This window comes from Sceloporus undulatus, chromosome 3 (genome assembly GCF_019175285.1).
Source record: "Sceloporus undulatus isolate JIND9_A2432 ecotype Alabama chromosome 3, SceUnd_v1.1, whole genome shotgun sequence".
NCBI classification, from domain to species: Eukaryota; Metazoa; Chordata; class Lepidosauria; order Squamata; family Phrynosomatidae; genus Sceloporus; species Sceloporus undulatus.
The window spans coordinates 172,587,422-172,599,848 of record NC_056524.1 but is presented as its reverse complement, the minus strand read 5'-3'; the positions used below and the strand labels follow the sequence as shown (position 1 = coordinate 172,599,848).

The 12,427-nt window shown below is 40.5% G+C and overlaps 1 protein-coding gene across 1 annotated transcript in view; it reads left to right on the top strand.

The window, feature by feature from the left end:
- EIF4EBP2 (eukaryotic translation initiation factor 4E binding protein 2) overlaps window positions 1–4,201 on the top strand; it is a 21,752-nt gene extending 17,551 nt beyond the window's left edge. Inside the window, exon 3 of the mRNA XM_042456638.1 lies at window positions 7–4,201. Within this exon, the coding sequence (XP_042312572.1) occupies window positions 7–38 (32 nt within the window). The 3' untranslated portion in view covers window positions 39–4,201. The remainder of the gene's footprint in view (window positions 1–6) is intronic.
- The last annotated feature ends 8,226 nt before the right edge of the window (window positions 4,202–12,427 follow it).

The following is a 12,427-nucleotide window of genomic DNA, read 5'->3' as shown; positions in this document are numbered from 1 at the left end:
ATCCAGGTGATGATGCTCAGTTTGAGATGGACATCTGATCTTCCTTGAGGGTAACCATGGAGAGACAGCAACTCCTGATCACCTGTGCACATCTGATTTGGCCAACAGGATCAATAATGTGAAGAGTGGTGGAAGAAGAAGAAGAGGAAAAAGAAGAAGAAGAAGCTGTTTCCACTAGAGTCCTCACTTCATCTTTGGAAGTGCCAAAGGATAAAAGGACTGTTCACCTCCCCCATTCCCATTAGCCATACCATGCTTTCCCCATTTCTCTGTTTTCCTCCAGCCCCCCTTCCCTTTTTTAAAACTCTCACCTCCCTGGACTGTGACTGCATTCAAACCCATGATAAATTCATTAGAGCTAAGGAACCTACCTGGGCTTCTCGCACTTTAAAGACAACTTATCAAATCATGCACATGCGAGAACTTAAAGTGTCCATCAGCAATTAGATATTTATTCCAAAATGAAACGGCCATGGGAGGGATGGATTTATGCTTGAAGGGGCATGACACTGCCATTGTTCTCCTATCCTTTACTGCTGTAAACTTGATACCAGTTTATTACCCTGTTTCTGTGCACCTTTTATTGGTGTGCAGAATGCACTCCCTTTAATTCTAAGCTTTCTTTTACAACTTTTCCTTTTTAGTTAGCAAATACTTACATGTGGGCACATTGGTGGGGGAGTTCTGTCCCCCAAAACAGCATTGCTGTGATTTTTGCTGCCCTTAATAAATTCCTTTAACTTTAGAACAGATGGACATTTTGAAAAGAGCTATCACTTTATAATACATCCATTTCATTTTCCGTTTCATCCCAAAGATTGCCTCCTAGATAATCCTATTTTACAAAAAAAAAGTTTCTCTGTTCAGCTTCCTTGTTTCTATCAGTGTTAAAAAGGAACCACATTTTTGTTCTGATATGATCTTGGGAATACCATGCTAGATGGTCCTCAGTCTGTTTTTTGTTCTCAGTCTTTTCTTCCATTTTTGCTGCTGTTTAATGTCTGCTGAATTCCTTGCAAGTCTGTTATTGTGCCAAAAGGATGAATTGAAATAACCTGGCTATGCTTGACTAGGATGGACTTGGCAAGTGTTGGATGTTCTTGGGAATGTCCTGCATAGGGCTTCCTAAGAATTAGTTAGTGTGCAGTGCTGATTTCATGGTGTGTGACTTCAGTAGATGTGACATGGTGGGCAATCAGATTGTAGTCAGTTATTTTCCTGCACTCTTCTTTGGATTAAAACCACCTACCTGTTTAATGGTCACCATTTTGTTGCTTGCATGTTTCCTGGATTCACACATTATTAAATCAGTCATAAAATTTGAACCTGTCTGGGACCAGTTTCAAAAAGCAAGAAAATGTGGCTGATGGTCTCATTTGATTCCATTTATCTAGATTTGTTGCCCGTTTCCTATCTATTGTTGATTCATTTGTTTACTGATTAGATTGACGTTTGCCCCCCATGGATTGCTGCTTGATTGGGTCTGAAAAGGCTGTTTGCGAGTGGAGAGAGATCATTCCTGATGGCATCTAGAGGCAAATTTTTATTTCAGTTATTATTTGTTATCACAGGTTATTTCAGTTGTGATAATGCCAGTTGCCATGTGGGAGGGGCAAAAAATATAGGTGGTTTGAATTCAACCAATGGATGAATTTGTGCCTTGGTTGTAGTGCCACCTTGTCAGTGAACCATGAAAATGCTATTCCCTAAGGCTGCAACACTTAGGGTGCATCTACGCTGTAGAAATTATCCAGTTTGACCCCACTTTTAACTGCTGTGGGTCCATCTTACAGAATCCTAGGATTTGCAGTTTTACAAAGTCTTTTGCCTTCTCTGTCAGAGTGCTGTTGCCTCACAAAACTAGAAATCCCAGGATTCTGTAGGATGGAGCCATGGCAGTTAAAGTGGTGTCAAACTGCATTATTTCTACAGTATAGAGGCACCATAGTCTCTTCAATTGGATAGACTAATACATTAAAAGGGGTTTTTGTTGTTGATTTAAAAATGCCCCTGAGAAATCAACTGATATTTTTCTTTTAAAAATTGAGATTTAAATAATAATAATTTTTTAATAACCTTTTTTGTATAAATAGTTAAGAAGGCAGCCAAGGAGGCATTCCTTTTTTCTCACACATGAAGAAATGCTTCTTCTAAGACAATGCTTCATCCGTGGACATGAGATACAGTTTCCCCTCAAATAATTTGATGTGCATCGGAATCACTGTTCAATGGGGCTTACTCCTTTGTAGAAATGTTTGCAGGATAAGAACTGTAAAAACGGAATGGGGAAACCTGTGACCATTCTAGATGTTAATCCAAACACTTCTGGAGGAATACACATTCCCTGCTCCTTCTCTGAGAGTGTTTTAATCAAGTGTCAGCCTTACGTCTCCCAGTTACAGTGGCTGGTGGTTGCCTCTGATAATTTCTCGCAGTGGTTTATGTGCTACCTCTGCTAATGATTTGAGAAACAAGATGATTGGATTGTATGAGAAGCTCTTGTCTTAGTGGTGCTGGCCCAGGGGAGATGTTTCACCAATGTGGCAATTTCCTATGTGGTTTTGCTGTCCAAATGTAATTGAAAAAGTATGGGGCCCACTCTCAAGGATGGAGTAGCCACACTATGATCCTGATCTAAGAGACAATCCTGGGAGATAATCTGAGAAGGTTTTGAGTCCCATTGAATAGTGACCTCTGTCAAGTGACAGAGAACATTTCAGCACTGCTCATGAAATTGCCACCATCTGACCCTTGGAGTAGACTCAACACCTTTAATGGCCCAAAGATCTTAGTTTCCTTTTGTAGGTGATTTAAAAGGGAGGCATTTGATAATTTTGCTTTCTTTCTGTATGGTAGTTTTTTGGAAGCCAGGAAGAATATACAAGATTATTATACTTTTAATTATGTTTTGCCTACTCTAAAATGTGAATAATACAGGAACAAAAATTGCTTTGTAACTGTTGATCTCTCAGGAATAGTCTGTTTGCAGTGTTTCTGGGGAAAGCGATCCTGCCTCTGTACTGGTGGTGGAAGGTGACGAAACTGTGACTAGTCAGGGGCAGGGGCATGCTCTTGAGATGTACTGTAAGGGTATTTCTAAAGTGTGCTGCAGGTTCAGCCCAGAACCAGAACACAGTTGGATTTCCATCCTGCCTCTTGCATAATCACCAGCAGTTGTTTCTGGAACATCACCGGCTATTCTGTTGATGAGGCAGAACGGACATAGCTTTGCTCTGCACTGCTGACAGTAGTAGAACTCAGATTTAGCCATGAATTAAACCAGCTTAGTTGGTTAAGGTGGAGGAGGAGAAATATAGAACTTAAAGAGTTGCTAATAGTTCTAACTGTTGCTAAATGTTCTCATCATAGGGCTTCTCCTATTCATTTTCAGCTAAGGGAGTAGCTTTCTCCCCCTTTTTAGGGATTTAGGCGTAATCGCTTAGTGTGAAATACAGCAACATTTTCCATGTTTTTCAAGGTAGCTTAGCTGCTGTTTGCAAAGACTGCTGTTTCCTCTGTTGTTTGTACTACAAACTAAAAGAAGGAAGAATATTCTAGTAGTCCAGTGCTTACCTGAGACTTCAACAATCAGATTTCTTTCTCTTCTCTGCTGCAAACTCCTTGTGTGTCTCTGGGCAAGTTTCTTAATATCTTTGTGCCTCAATTCCCCACTTTGTAAAAAAAAATGGGGGGCAATAGACCCCTACCTCACAGGGTTGTTGTGAGGATAAATTCGTTGATATGTGTAAGGCACTCAAGAAAAGTGAGTGGTGAGTGCTGCAAAGAAGCCAATAAATATTACTTCCTTTAAAGCCCAGCAAAGTGTTGAGTCATAGCCATGATGGCAGTAAAGCTGCCTTCTCCCTTAAATTCTTGATCAGCTAGAGTAGGATGTTTTTGTTTTTTTAATTGAGCAATAGCTAAAAGAAGCTGCTTGTGGCAAAGGGCTTCTTAACCCCTTTCCTTCACAGAACCTCTAGCAGAGATGTCCCTCCCTGTGCATTTCACTCCCTTTTTGCTAGTCTCTTGTAATGCCCAAACATGAGAGCACTAGCTCAGTCTACTAAAGCCCCAGTAAAAACTCTCTTGGCTTCTGTGAGCCATGTAAAAAGTATCCCAAGGGCTAGGTTGAGCCCCTTGGGCTGCCCTTTGCATGTAATTTCTCTAGACGTCCAAACCCACAGTGATGCCAAACAGTCCCGGGGCCAGTGCAATGCTAATGGTGTACACAGCAAGCTTTGTAGCTCTGGCGGTCCTGTTAATATCCATTTGGAGATAATGATACTTAAGACATGTCCTCTTCTGTTGTAAATAACCCTGATTATAAGGGAGAAACATTCAAAATATTTGAAGCCAAGTGAAGCAAGGAAAACCATTCCTCATCATTTCCTTCTCAGGCCACTATGCTGTGTCAAAAAAATAAAAACAATGCTGCAGGGTATCATCTAGATAGGAATTACATATTGCAGGGACTGAATTGTTTGAGGATCCCTAAGCTCATTTGTTAGAACTCTGGGAAGAAGTGTTGCTTACATGAGCCCATACAATCAGGCCAAAATAAAACTGCTTCAGGTCACTTTGGAGGTATGCTGTTTAAATGACATGTGTCCTAAGACGCCAGAAGCTACGCCAAAGCTATGCTCCAGTCCTAAGGACTGGAGCGCAGCTTTGGCACAGCTTCTGGCCTCTTAAGATGTGTGTGTCATTTAAACAGCATACCTCCAAAGTGACCCGAAGCAGCTTTATTTTGGCCTGTCTGTACGGGCCCATATTAACTAAAATATAAAATTCAAAATTTTAGCTGTTTTACAAACCCAAATACTGTTTGGCTCAGCTGACGGTTTAATTGAGATTGTATTGCTTGGGAAACAACTTATTTTGATATCTAAACTTTAGGGTGATGTACAAGGGGCTCTAGGATTGCATGCAGCCATTGTTAGTGATTCTTCTTTTGAAGGTTGCCACATGGGATTTTCCTTCCAAATGTATTCAAAGGCCAGGGTGGATTTCAGCTGGTAGAAAAGTGGATTCCAGCAGAAGTGGGAGGGACAGTCCTCCTTCCCACAGCAGCTTTTCATGCACTCCCCAAACCAGTTCTGGGGTGCCTGGAAACCCTCCAGATCCAGTCTTGGGGAGATGTGGAAAGATGTAATGCAGAAGAGAATACATTTAGCTGAAAGCAAGATAATGGTCACCTACCCAATTAGTTTCCAAAAACACTGGTATAACCCCACTGCCATGCTGGCTGGGAGGGGGTTCTGGGAGTTGTAGTCCAAAAAATAACTTTCTTAAGATTTGCCTATAACAGAACGATCAGTGCCTTGAGCAAGTTCAGCTGAGAGTGCAGAAGACATTATTTGTAAACACTTGTTGTTTCCCTGGTCACTTGTAGTATTTGTCTCTATTTCACTTGAAAACAGCTTTTCAGAAACTCCCATCAGTAAGGCTGATGCAGGCCTGTGTGAGTCAAGCATTCAGTCCAGTTTACATTATTGCAAACTACTAGCATTTGTGGACATTTGCAAGGCTGGACAGGATCGTATGCCAAGTAATCTGGAGATTTTTTTTATTGAACACCCCCCGCCTCCAGTAGTTCGCTTTTAGGAACTAGCTGATTAAAGAGACTGTTTTCACCTTGATTAGTGGACTGTATCCTAAAACAGGTTGATTTTTTTAAAAAAAGAAAACAAATGTATCCAAATGCCAAGAATTGCAGTATATTCACACAGGCATTTAAAACTAAACACAGAAGCTATCATTTCCCTCTATTTCTGGCTCTAATACTGTGCCCTTAATTGTGGCTATTACATTACTCCTCTTTTAAAAAAGTTTTTCCCCCTTTCAAAGAATGAGTGGTGATTTGAGGCCTCCATTCTCAGGATATATATCATTGCTCCAAGAATGCTTTAATCAGTTTAATCAGTCCTTTTCCTTCAAACATCATTTTATAGTCTGCAGTTCTTCTACAGTATGGTGGGGAGCACTTTGGCTGGAGCCAAAAATAATAATCTTTGGCATGTGAATTAAATAGTTCTCCTTTGGCTTAGCATTGTCTTGAGGGGGCTAAGACATCATGACCTATTTTATAAGAAAGAAAGAATAATGGCAGGGATCACAAGGACGGTATTTCTTGCTCATCTATGGATGTGATTAGTATGGCTGATACTACCATAGCACCCCTGATCCAAATGGAACTTATTCACAAGTGAGTGTCCATAGCATTTGAGTGTAAATGCTTCATCAGCCACTGATGATTTGCTTTCACAACTTGGGTTTTGCACTCTAATAGAAAACTTAGCCCACCTCCCTTAACATCTTGAAAACGGAGTTAAGGCAATAAAAATTATCAGTGTTGTCGAGCCCAACAGTCTTTGCATCACTTTGGCAGTTTAGGGTCACTGTAGAAAGCTATGTCCCCACCTATTGTGGGTTTTTTAAACAGCACATTTATTTAGAACTATATTGAAGAATGACATTTAAACCTTGGCAGCCACTTAAGATATTTGCCAGTGATTTTTTTTTATGCTGTACTGACTTGATGGATTTCTATCTAATGGCCCAATAAGTAAAAAAACAAAAACAACCCCCCACCACAAAAAACACACACAAAATAAACGCTCACTTTTTCTGGACGTAATTTACCATCTCTTTTTCGGCCTTGCAAATTCAGAACTGCAAGCTCTTTATCAGTGGGATAGCCTTGTATTGTGTCTTCCACAGAACATGGCCTACAAGGCTAAATGGTTGGTAGCTGGGTTTTGTTTTTGTTTTGTCCCATGTTCTTGCTTTATAAAAGGAGCATTTTGTGGTTGGTACTGCAAACGCTCTTGTGATGACTTGGACGCATCCCAAACAGTTTAGCTGAGTGAGTAAGGCTGCAATGTTTAATCAGTCAAGACACTTTGGTCAACTAAAGAAAGAACAGATTTCACATGTTAGGGTAAAATTAATTTTAGGAGAAATAATTATAAAAACTTCAGATTCAGAATTCTTTCCTAAATGAGAGGAGAAGGATACTTCTAAAACAGTGTCTGCTGTAACACACGGTAGCACCAACTTTTTTTTTAAAAAAAGACACTTTTTCTATAGAAGAATTTCATTGTATGTAGATTAATTCACACTGGTTAAAGCTCATTTCATCAAAAATTTCTTTAATCGAGTAACGTAGTCTATATATGCACATAATCTGTAATAAATCAGGGACGGTCACTTTCTGTATTCTGAGGTCACTCCATTTTCATGAGCAAGTTGACTTCCTCATTGTAGTTGGACTTTGTAGTGAACTTGGTGCAACCTTGATATAAAGGGGTTACACAGTGATGCCTGAGCATAGGTGCTCCCTAGCCAAGGCATAGTATACAAAATCAGGGGAAATTCATAGCACCATGTGGGAATTATCCCTCTTACCCCCTGCAAATATTTTTCCTTTCTAGTGAAATTTTGGAGAACTTGGCAATTGATTAAAAGGCATCAGGTAATACTAATTTCCATAAGGTGGGTGTTGGGTTTGCACAGCCCATCATGAAACTAGGAAGAACAAAGATAGTTCTCCTTGCTGTACTGAATGTAGTTTCTATAGCAATTAGATAGCTAAGGCTGGTTGCTGAGCAGCAAATGCCACATTCAAATCATAAGAAGACCCCAAAAGCCTACCTAGTCCAACATTTTGTTCCCTTGATGCACAAATGCCTTTTGGAAGCACCTCAAGCTGGGTACGAGTGCAACAGACCTTTCATGTTACATATCCCAGCATCTGATAATGAAAGAAATAATGCTAGTAGCCATTGATAGCCTTATCCTCCATCTTACAAAAGCACATTCAAAATGCATCTGGATGTTTCTGGTAACACTGTGGCACTTAAGGAGCCACAATAACATAGGATAAGTGCATTATTTAGGATCATGTTTCTAAACGTACCATGCCTCCATTTGCAGTGGTGACTGATAGCTTCTGGGCCATTTGGACAGGGAGGGACCTGCTCTTGTTTTAGTCAGAATATTAAATGAGCTATCCAAGGTGCTGAACCATTTCCCAAAAATGGTTTTTGCATCTGTGGATAGCTTCTTTAAAACAAAGACTAACGAGAGTCTCGCCTCATTGGCACAGAAGCCCCGGGCACCACTGTCCAGTGGTATAATAGTTGAGAGCAGTCTGTATAAATATCCATGCTGAAGTATTAAACATTGTGCGTTTATCTCCTAAGGGCACTGCATTTCCAAACTTTTGACTTGACTGCCACTGAAAGGAAAATATGTGAGGAGGCTGCATTTTTGCAGTGTCTTACTTTCCCATGTCCTTTCGTTAAGCTAAATATAAAACAACTTGTATTTTTTCGGGCTCTTGAGAACTTGACTGTCCTGGTACTATTCTGGTTTCTGTATTGTTGACATTGCATAGTCTTCTAAAGTTGAGATGTTATCTTTATGGCATAACAAGTCAGATCCTAGATTTTCTTAGCACCAGTGTTGGTCCTTAACTGAAATCATCATATTTAGACTTGATCTACTTATAAGAACTCCATTTCTTTAATGTTACCCTTTTCATATGTTTTTCATCTTTAGTGTTTGGCAGTCACCAACTGGCTCTTGGAACCAAGAACTTGATGTGGATACATCCTGCGTAGTGCTGAATAATTTGTCAGGGATTGGATTTAGTTGTATCAGAAATACGTGTCTGCACTTCTACTTAATTTTTCCCCATGGGTAAATCCTGATAGCCTTTCCTTCTTCAAAGATTCACATGTATAATCAATTCTTCCACATGTTTTGGGACATAAATATGTTGAGAACAGAAGCTAAACTTAAGTATTTACCATAGTGAACAACGAGTCTACTGTGATTTATTTCTGTTATAATAGTAACATCTCTAGCATAGTGAACTAACCACTACTAATGGATGTTTAAATGTGGCCTTGGAATGTATCCTGTCTTCTGCTGGAGTACCATGTTTCTTGACTATGGAGAGGATAAAAGCCACATTTGGTACACTTGGCCAAATAAGTGTTGAGATTCCATTTACTTGCACCAAAGATAACTTGCCCAGTGCATCCGTGAAGCTTTCCACCAATGAAAAATATTTCTGTGACCCAATGAAAAATCCTAATCCTACCACTGTTGGGTGGTCTATCAAATACCTATGATATTTGGTTGGAAAATTACTTTTAAGAAGAATGGATATAGTGCCACATTGAAGTTTTGCAAACTGAGCAATAATACAATGATACTCTGGTATGCAGAGCATCATCCTATCATTGTTCTTTTAACAGGTGTTATTATTGCATTCCACGTTTGTAGTCAGTTATGTCCGTGGGATGTCAAGTTGTTTGGGATGTCAAGTTGTCATGGGGTTTGCTATTGTAAATTGACTATGACTGCCATCTTTTTACCAAAAGGTGGTATTTGTTTTCTAAAAAACAGAACTGGACAGTAAGTAGATCAGGATCCACTGGTAGATTGGCAAAAATTTCCATTTCCCAATAGTCTGTTGATGACAACAGGGATAACAACAGGGAACATACACTCTTCCTAATTAAGCTGCCAAAAAATAACACCTGGGGAAAAACAGGAGAGTATTTTTGTGGGACTTACAAATTTGGTTCTGGTGCTGTTCACAGATTCCTGCGCTGAGCAAGTGCAGAGGGTCAGTCTGTTTTGAATTCTTAGCCTCTCATTTCTCCTTGGCAACCTTCAGGGCAGATAAGACAACAAAAAACAACCCCAGAGTGGATCTGACCAGTCTGAAGTCTACCCACATCTACCTTAAAGAGACCCATGGATGGCTTTCATATCAGTAGACCATTTCCTGCCCCTGGATCTCATCATGCAACCAATATCCTGTCCACATCAGGGAGTGACAGCCTTAGGTGCCTGCTCTCCACTGCCACTGTAATCGTAGGACATCTCTTTGCAATTTCTGGTGCCTCTCAACCACTCATGGTACTGTCCTTGATATTTCAATAGTGTTACAACTTTCCACTTAGCAGTTAGACTTGTTGATACTCAGTACTTCCCTGTATGTCTCTGTTGAAATAGGATTAGATTTGTAGTTAGGATCTTCTGAAATCAGAGATGGAAAAAATTATTTTATTTTGTCCAGATTTTTTATCCTTTAAATATATTTGGCTGCTAGATGTGGCAATGCATTTCTACTTGGGTCTTCTTTCTAGCCTGTGAATAACAGAACCCTCTATGAGTTTTTTTCAAAAACATTTTCATAGTGAAAAGGAGATTGTACTGAAAATTTGGATAGTCATTTCAAGGGGCATCTCTCAAAAGTTTTTATCCCTCTCTGTTAACAAGATTGAGCTTTCATTATGTGAACAGAACTACAGTAGTTTATTACTTTTCCTAAAACCGACTGCAGAAAAGAAGTTCTCCTTATGCAAACTTAGTGTGGTGATAAGCTGCTTGCCTTTTTTGTCTCCTTCATCCTGACAATATGCTGCACAGGGAGTATGGTAGGATGAAAGATTTGCTTTTGTTAAGTCATCTGCAAAACTGGGTAACTGAGGAAAAATGAGAAATCTCTAGTGTGGAGAGAGGGTGAGTGCAAAAATAAATATGTATGTGGGTGGATGTTTATACACACACAAATATATATATAAATGTATATTTTACTTTTAAAATATGTAAGAACTGTATTGATTCTTTTAGAGTTGGGAAAATATACTTAGGGCTGATATATATGTGTGGAATATCTGGTTCAACAGGTGATACATCTCTACAAAACCAGCTTTACAAACACCAAGAATAATTTTATCTACAATGGAAAGAAGCATATGCACTCAGAACTAGATTTTTTTTAAAATGTGTGTGAATCAAACAAGAGGTGGGGGAATGAATCAGCGCCTTGGTCCCTGTTTACACAAGGAACACAAGATTTCCCTTGCCCTTCCTCCATATTCCCTCTTGTGTCTGCATCACTGCAAGATGGTGATCCAGTGTGCCTTTCTTCACCTTAGACAGGAGAAGAACTATTTATAATACTATGAGGCAGTTTGCTTCTTGGTTTTTCTTGGCCATCATGGGAGAAGTGTAGAGGCTGCTGCCAATAAGATGACTGAATGTCCTTGACATGTTTAAAAACGTTTGGTTATGTATATGCCTACCCGTTCCCATTTACTCCTCCTTCACGTCCTTACCCCCTATATTTTTGTTTAAATGTAATCCAGTATACTTTTTAAAAAATGGCCAGCAGAGGTTGTCTGAACAGTCCTTGGGCTACTTCTGTACAGATTTGGTTTTTACTGAAACAGGTGTTTTGGGAAACACTCTCACCAATGGTTGCTGTTACAATGAGATCAATAAAAGATCTTGATTATATCAAGCTACAGTGTTTGCTTTATTGGGGCAGTAAAAGAAATGGGGCTCAAACATGGCAGGAGGAAAATACTGTTTCTTTGCTTACAGAGACATTGAAGGTTCTTCTGTGGAAATTTTTTGGTAATACAGAATGTGGATGGAGCATGGGTGACTTCCACCATGAGTGTTACTGGGATGAAGGGTGGAAAAACCATCAGTGGTTTCTTAATCATTTCAAAATCTGCACTTTGGGATTTTGTTTTGTTAGTTGGACTTGTGAACCCATGGACATGAATTTCATAAAGAAAGTGAACTGAGTAGCAAAAGCAGCAGTTACAGATTCTCTAGTCTTGTGTACACATGCTGCTGAAATCTCATTCTCTCCCATAAGGTAGCCAATTATAAAATGCTGCAGCTGTTGGTGGAACAACTCTTCAGCTGCTATTTTGTGTGGTTCCACAAGGGCAACTTGACTTCTAAAGGTTACATTTTGTCTCAAAAGTTCAGTGAGAAAAACTCTATTAAGGCCCATTACAAACGGGCATAAAAGTACATCCTGGGGCCGTACTAGGGTTAGAAAGGGGCGTCATTTCCTGACGCCCCAACCCTAGTACGGACCTAGTCCGTACAAAATGGCAGCGGCCATTCCACACGGGGGCTGCCATTACGACGTCACGAACGAGGTGGCGCGGATGTGATGTCGTGCTGCGCGAGGGCGCCTAGAGCGCCCTTTCCACGGCACGAGAAGGAGCTCCAAAACAGAGCTCTTTCTGAGGTTTACGTCGCTGGCGCAGCCTTTAGACGGCTGCGCCAGTGACGCAGAGGAGAAAGGGGCCAAGCGGCCCCTTTCTCCTCCCTGCCATCGTCGGGTGTCCTTGGGGCTTGAAGCCCCAAGGACACCCCTTTCCAGGCCGCTTCCCCGTGGCCTGGAAAGCAGCGGATCGGGGCCTCGGAGGCTGCTGTTGTGGCAGCTGAGGCCCCGATACAGCGGGGAAAGGGCCGCTTACAGGCCGCCCCAAACGGGCAGTCTGTAACGCGCCTAAACTAAGACAAACTGTACTTGAAAGGTTTCTACCAAAACCTATTAAAATGGCCAGAATATTGCCATATTATATACTGTAGGAAA